The 7,074-nt window shown below is 54.2% G+C and overlaps 1 protein-coding gene across 2 annotated transcripts in view; it reads right to left on the bottom strand.

The window, feature by feature from the left end:
• Positions 1 to 5,855, bottom strand: part of Col18a1 (collagen type XVIII alpha 1 chain) — a 61,722-nt gene extending 55,867 nt beyond the window's left edge. The window contains exon 1 of one of the 2 annotated variants that reach the window (XM_028773896.1): positions 4,928 to 5,855. In XM_028773896.1, the coding sequence (XP_028629729.1) occupies positions 4,928 to 5,618 (691 nt within the window). In that variant the 5' untranslated portion in view covers positions 5,619 to 5,855. The remainder of the gene's footprint in view (positions 1 to 4,927) is intronic. The other variant, XM_028773895.1, reaches the window with a different exon arrangement.
• Positions 5,856 to 7,074: the final 1,219 nt, after the last annotated feature.

Here is a 7,074-nt window from a genome sequence, read left to right as displayed (position 1 = left end):
AAAGGAAAGGAAAGGAAAGGAAAGGAAAGGAAAGGAAAGGAAAGGAAAGGAAAGGAAAGGAAAGGAAAGGAAAGAGAAAAAGAATCAAATAAAATCACTATGATCAACAGCAGCAAAAGGAACTAAGGGTTAGGCTGTGGAAGACACATCCATACCCCAGCTTTACGGCAGTGCTGCTCCCAGCAGCCAGTCACAGAGGACCTGTGGATGTTCACAGACATGGGAAAGAGAAGATGCTGTACACACAAAGCAACACTGACCACAGAGGAACTCCTGTCCCGTGACAATAGAGTGGCCTGGTGGACACTGTGCTAAGTGAAACAAGCTGCACACAGAATAGACATCACATGACCTCACTCACAGGTTGCCCCTAACAACCTGTAGATGCAGAGCACGAGGGTGGGGCTCTGGCTGGTGGAGAAGTAGGGAAACATTAATCCAAGGCCAAGAGCTCCAGGCTGACAACTGGAAGTGCTGCCATCTTAGTGTGTAGAGGGCAGGTGACCATGGAGGGCAATCTATACTCCCTGCAGACTGCTCAGAGAGGGCTGGTATGTGTGGGTCAATGGTAGAGAACCTGTCTGGTATGTGTGAGGCCCCCTAGGTTCTATCCCAAGTATCATACACACACACACACACACACACACACACACACACACACACACACACACGCACACACGCTCGCACTGCTCAGAGAGTATCTTTTAAGTGTAAGTGGTGTTACACAGAATATCCGCCTAGGAAGCCATTGTATCACACACTTTAAATATTCATATTTGAATATTTGAATATTCATAAGTCCCTGAAGACTCTCTCCAGGTTCCTACAGTTAGCTCACCCAAGCCCTAAGCCTGGATGCCCCAGCAAGTTGGCTGGGTGTCGGATCTGGTGTGTCTGGGAGGAAGGGAATATCTGTGGGCAGCTCGGCTTGCACCGTGCACATAATATTTATCCACGGGTTGCCAGGAGAGAGAGAGATAAGCATTCGGGTATTTTTCCACAGAGGGGGTCTTGTCTCCTGGGATCAAAGTTAAACAGAAACTCGGGTTAACTGAAGCGTCCTAAGGAACAGCCGCAGTTCGGAGTCTCTCATCTGATTAAGGAGCCAGATATAAGCCAAGGCGAGAAGCTCACGAGGTCCTCAACCGAGGGAGTATCCATGGCCCGTGTGGACAGAGCAAGACCACAGCAGAGCCCCCCACAGCACCCCCCCAACAGCTCTTCAAACACTCCATGACCTACCAGCATAGTCCACAAGGTTCAGAGGTTCAATTATACTCTGTGACTCTTGGTTGCACCCAGTATGCAGCAGATGCAGGATTTGGGGGGCTCCACAGACCTTACTTTCTCCCAAGAGCCTTTAGGATCCCTGGGAAATTGTGCCCGCCTCTGTTGTTATACACAGGGTAGGCAAGGCTCTGAGACACGGACATGTGAGATTATGGCCCAATGCCCGGGTCTATGCAGCCCCTAGTCCCAAGCTGTTATCCTCAGGTCCCACTGAGATACCCAAAGAGCTTCCTGCAGCAGGCCAAATGGTAATGGTGGGTAGCTCTACTCACGCACGGCAGGAAGAGGTCAGTACTAGTGAGATCAGAGTCGAGGATCGTGAGTGCGATACCCTTGTACCCCTAGAATATTGCTCACCCCCTCCCCCCATATACCTAAGGGGCAGGTCCATATACACAAGGCCCAGCTGCATGCTGACTTAGCATGCATGTCAGGGATGTAGCCATGCCAGGGAGTTCCCCACGGTGTGACCCTCTACCTCCAAACTCTCACCTCACATACCAACTGAATGCTGTCATGTTTTATCTGACACTTTCCCTGGCACCAGGCACTCACCTCATGGTCTTCCTCAGGAGTCAGGAGAAAAGACATGGGTGAGGAAATACAAGCTCTGCTAGACAGACAAACACAGAGGCCTCAGGGTGCTCAGGCAGGGCCAGGTGTGAAGTGTATAGGCCTGCGGCACTAGGTATAGATAGCTATTCTGGTATTTTTCCATAGAAATGTCTTGTCTCTCCAGATCGAAGTTAAACAGAAACTCAGGTTAACGAAAGCCAGATACGTAAGCCCAGGTGTTGCAAGGTTAAGGGTTTAGGGTGACTGCAGAACTTCAGTCAGACCACACCCCACTGGTCTGGGGGATAGAAAATTGGGCAGGACCCACATTATAATGGAAAGCCCACACTGCACTGTGGTTCTGGTCAGACCTGAGGAGGAAGAGTTCCCTGATGGGAACTCACTGTTCCCAGTCCCCAAGCTTCCTGATGTGATCCAGGACCCTCCATGTCCCCAGATAGTCATGGAGATAAGGACTGACCCCAACATCCTCCACTCTAAAACCTCATAGCTCCCACCAGGAACTCCTTCTGCCCTTCTCTGTACTGAAGTAGGAGTCGTCAACCAGCCACAGAGGCCCAGCAGGAGTGAGGCTTACCCTGAGTGGATGAGCCTAGGAAAGGAAGGGTGGGAGGCTTCCTGCTCCTACCAGAGTTTCCACGGAACCCTCCCCCCACCAACCTTGCCTGGAAAGGGGCCTTAGTTCAACAAGGTGTGACACCCAGCTGTGGCCTGCAGGTACATGGGCTACTCGTGCTGATGGACCAGTCCCCCAGGACCTTGCTGGGGATACAGCCCAGTGTATCCAGATGTTCAACCACTGGCTAACCAGGCAGCCTATTTAATGATAGTAGTATCTCACGAAGCTCTTCTGTATGGACCATATGTACCAGTCCTACACCCCATGTAGCTAAACCTTCACTCAAAGGGGCTTTAGGCCTTCCTTCCAGCACCTACGGCCTTCATAGCATCTGGCCGCCTCAGAAACAGACACATGACTAGGCCCTCCTAACCCTGGATACCAGCCCTCTTGATTACCATCATCCTACATGGCCTAAACAAAGGATGTGGTAGGTCGGTTGTCTTCCTGTCAAGACACATCCCTGTAGAGCTGACCCTGCAAGGCGGGCTCTGCCAGCTGTGGCCAGGTGCGGGCCTCCACTGGGAGGGAACATGAACCACTCCACATTTCTCTATTCCAAGGATGGAATGTGTGTGGGACTCTATGTGACACCAGCTGAGTCAAATCTGAGCCTATAGCCCTGCGGTAGCGTCACCCTCTCAGGCCCAGCTGTGGCCCCTAACACAGCCATGAGCGATCCCTGGGCTTCTGCAAGCAGGCCCACACATCCATCTTGCCTGCCTGTGGCTCGTCCCCCACCCCTGCCCTGTATGTATCTTCTCAGCCAGAGATCTGTTCACCCTCTGGATGTCTCTCCATCCCAGTCCCTCATGTGCCTCTTTCCTGAAACAGGATGCAATCTATCTGGTGCTTGACCCTGCTTTACCTGTAGCCTCTCTCTTTGCTATATTCTAGGACTATGCAGGCTCTGGACCTCTGATGAGCATCCCAGCCAGCAACTTGCCAAGAACCATCCGAGTTCATCCAACAGGATGATTCCCTGCAGAAGCCCGGGGAACCCTCATGGCTGTATGCCTTCATAGCTGAAATTACTACAGCAGACACCACTTCCCCACATGCAGAAGACAGACCCCATGTCCTGCAGGCTGGCCAACACCTCCCAACACAAAAGTATCTAAGGCCCCAACCCATCCATCCATCACCTAGCCAGAGGCTATGTACTCCAAAGCTTTCAGGTATTGGCTGGGCAGAAGCATGTGGGTTGTGTAGGAAACTGGGGCCTATGACCCTGAGTGCCTGGCACCTTTGAGACCTTTGCCCAGGCTGGCTAGGGACATGAGGAGAACATCAGACAATGTGGCTCAGAGGCTAGGAACAAGGAGGAAGCAGCCGTGTTTGGTAGGAATCAAAGCTCCCTCCCTCAGATGTGTCAAGTTATCGCTTTGTTTCTCGATTTCCAGTCTGTGACTGCGGAAGCACCTGGTTGACTCAGAACCAGGACACCTCAACACTCAGAGAGCACCTAGGGCAGGTGACAACCTGTCATGCCTGCTACAGAAATAGAACCTGTGGTCATAGCCACGCCCAGACCCTAGCCTCCTCTCTGCACAGAACACCATATCCCAGCACCTCTCCAGTGCCATCGGCAGGTTCTGCAAAGCAGGGGTGGAGATCCAGTGCCGGGTTCTCATTAGCCCTTGACAAGCTCTCTTGACGAAAGGCAGAAAGGAAAGGGGCAGATGGTAGCCACTCGGTTACCTGCAGCTGGCCCAATGAACACACAGTACCCATCCTCCTGAGAAGGGAGAGAGGCACAGATGACAGGCAGCCTGTCCCCGGCTAGGGAGTTCCAACACTCGTCCTCCAGGGCCTCACAGAACTGCCGGCAGGGTGGCAAGGCAGGTGGTGGGCCCGGGCCACAGGAGGGAGCCAGCAGCAGACAGAAGAACCAGGCAAGGAAGGGATGGCAGTTTGTACGAAGGAGGCGCCCCCAAGCCTGTGCGGTGGCCTCTACCTCCGCGCTGTCTGTATGGTGAAGATGATTAGGCAACCAAAAGTGTCCGATCCCTAAGCGACTGCAGATGGCCAAAGTGGGCGGCAGGGGCAGGCAGCGGCTGGTAGAGGTCAGAGAGCCATTTCCCACCTGTGCAGAATTATTAGAAAGCTCGGGCCCAGAAGAGGGAGCCACGTGGGAAACCCAAGCACCGGGGAACCCAGGTAAAGCTGCTACTTGAGAGAGTTGGGCTAAAGGGTCAGAGGAAGGAACAGAGAGTAAACCGTGCACACTTAGAGAAGCCGTCACCAGAGGACCCGTCACCAAGGGAAGAAGAGGTACGTGCCCGTGGTTGTCAACGTGGACACCAGAGTGTCTGTGCTGCCGGCTGGACCTGGCTGCCATAGGCAAGAATCCTTTCCTCTCCAGATGCTGGGGCTGCCTGGGAGGCTCTTGGCTCGCCCAGGGAGGAGCCCTGATCCGTGTAGAAGAGAGAAATGCTCTACCTGGGGACGCTGGAGGTACTGAGGGTCTTCCCAGTGGTGCCTGGAGGCTGCTCTGGAAGGGAGGCAGCTGGGTGGGCACAGCCTCAGTTGTCTGAGCATCTGGAGAACTTGGAACACCACTGCTTAGCCCAAGAGTGGTCTTACTCCACTGGGGAGCACTGGAGAGGTCGGCAGGAGTAGGGAGGACTGTAGGGATTGAGGAATCTGAAGCCTCAATCCCAACAGAGTGCTCATTAGCAGAGTCCTCATCCCACAGATGGACAAAGCTCCGAATGCCCTGAGCCACATTCAGAATCTTGGCTCCTACACCGGCAACATTCTCCTCCTTCGCGTCTGAGCTTGCAACAGGGGCCACCAGGGGAATGGGGACAGCAGGGGTTGCAGGGCTGCCGCCCTGGCTGGCTTCCCGATCGTCCTCCGGGGGCAGCTTGGGGCTGGCAGGAGTTGTCTGTTGTCCCGTGAGGCCATCCTGGGGGACCACGTGCGTGATGGGGTTCTCTGTGGACTGCACAGGTGAACTGATCTGGGGTTTCGAGACCGGGCCTTCCAAGGAATCAGGAGTCTTGGGAGCCCAGAGCCACACCAGAGGATTCAGGGGATTCAGGGAATTCCCATCAGCGGTGGCAGGCACAAGGCAGCAGGCAAGCAGCGGCAGCAGCAGGCAGAGGCGTCTGCTGGGGTCGAAAGCCATCAGGGCAGTGCAAGCCTCTGAGCTGGGGCGGCTCCTGTGGTCCTGGAGGTGGGGCCTGCCAGGTCCCCACCCTCCCCCATTCCTGGTTCCCAGTCTCCTTCCCTCCACCACTTCCCTCTGGCAGAAGGGAAGGAACCCAGCCTGAGAATCAAGGTGACCCACCAAGCGGTACTGTCAGATTCCATTTAACTCCTTCCTTTCTGCACCTCCAGGAGCAGACAGAGCAGAAAGGTGGGTAAGAGACACCCAGCGGAACTCCAGCTGGTGCAGCTTAGAGCTGCTGAGTCTCTGCTGAGAGTGAGTGTGGGTGTGGGGGCCTGGCCAGGGTCCTCGGGGACACGGAGGCCACACCCTAGCTCCCACTGCCTTCATTGGAGAACACCCGGAAGTCCTGGCTGCTGGCCACCATTCTATGATGAAACCGAGTTTGAAAAACGCTCCGCTTGCTGCTCCAATTCTTGTGTTACAATTGTTGATTCAGAGAAAGGGTGGGTGTCCGTTCCTTCCCCTCTCCTCTCCCCGCCCCATCTACAGCCCTCCTACTGCTCAAAACCTAAAGCCATCAACTTGATCTGTCCCTTAGATCCCCAAGAGCCCACTAGTTCTCCCCGTGGGCCTTGGTGGACACATTACTTCCCTCTCTGGTTTGTTCTTAAATTTTGTCATATAATCGGCCTATAGTACTTTCTCTGCAGTAGCCGGCTCTGTAAACTGTGTTTCTCGGTCCAGCAAGTGTTTCAAAACTAATTCCTGGGGGTTGCTTCAAAGTAACAGCCTGTGGCAGTAGGTTGGGCTTCCAGATGAAGGTAAAGGAAAACGTGTGGGATGGATTGAAGAGATACACCCTCAACAGCAGGCGTCTGCCTCCTGTCTTACGGATTCCAGCTGCGGTTTCCAGCTGCGTGCAGAGGGCATGGCATTGCTTAGTGGCCTGTGTCCCAGGAGCACACAGTTAGGACACCGTTACTCTTGCGTTTGCTTCGCTAGGTCTGTCTGCAGCTGGATGTTCCCCATGCTGTTCTTTTCCTGTCCTTCACACAGCGTCAGGTAAAACCTCACCCTGTCTATAATAAACCAGGGGCTCTAAGTGGCTTCTCCATCCTGCAGCCTACTCTGGGTTATAGCCCATGGGTACCTGTCAACCTTTGCAATCGCCACCCTGACCCTGTGAGGTCAGGTAGGCATCTAACGTCATTTCCTTCACAGATGTAGCTGGATGGTCACCTGGGCTGTCCTCCTGTGCTGACTCTGTATGAACTCCTACCTGGGTGTCTCCTCCTGCCTCAGCGCCCACTCAGTGCCTAACTGTGAGCCCTAGGCTACAGCAAGATGTAGGTGGAAAAGGGGCCACACTTGTCTGGCCACCTGACCACATGTCTTCCCAGCCCCTCCAACACTGAGACCTTCTGGATAGCTAGACTTGGGGGTTAGGAGACGCACATATCCTAGGGCCTTG

The sequence above is a fragment of the Grammomys surdaster genome, unplaced genomic scaffold (genome assembly GCF_004785775.1).
Source record: "Grammomys surdaster isolate TR1022 unplaced genomic scaffold, NIH_TR_1.0 237, whole genome shotgun sequence".
NCBI lineage: Eukaryota > Metazoa > Chordata > Mammalia > Rodentia > Muridae > Grammomys > Grammomys surdaster.
The sequence above is the reverse complement of the archived record's forward strand: the minus strand, read 5'-3'. Positions and strand labels throughout refer to the sequence as shown.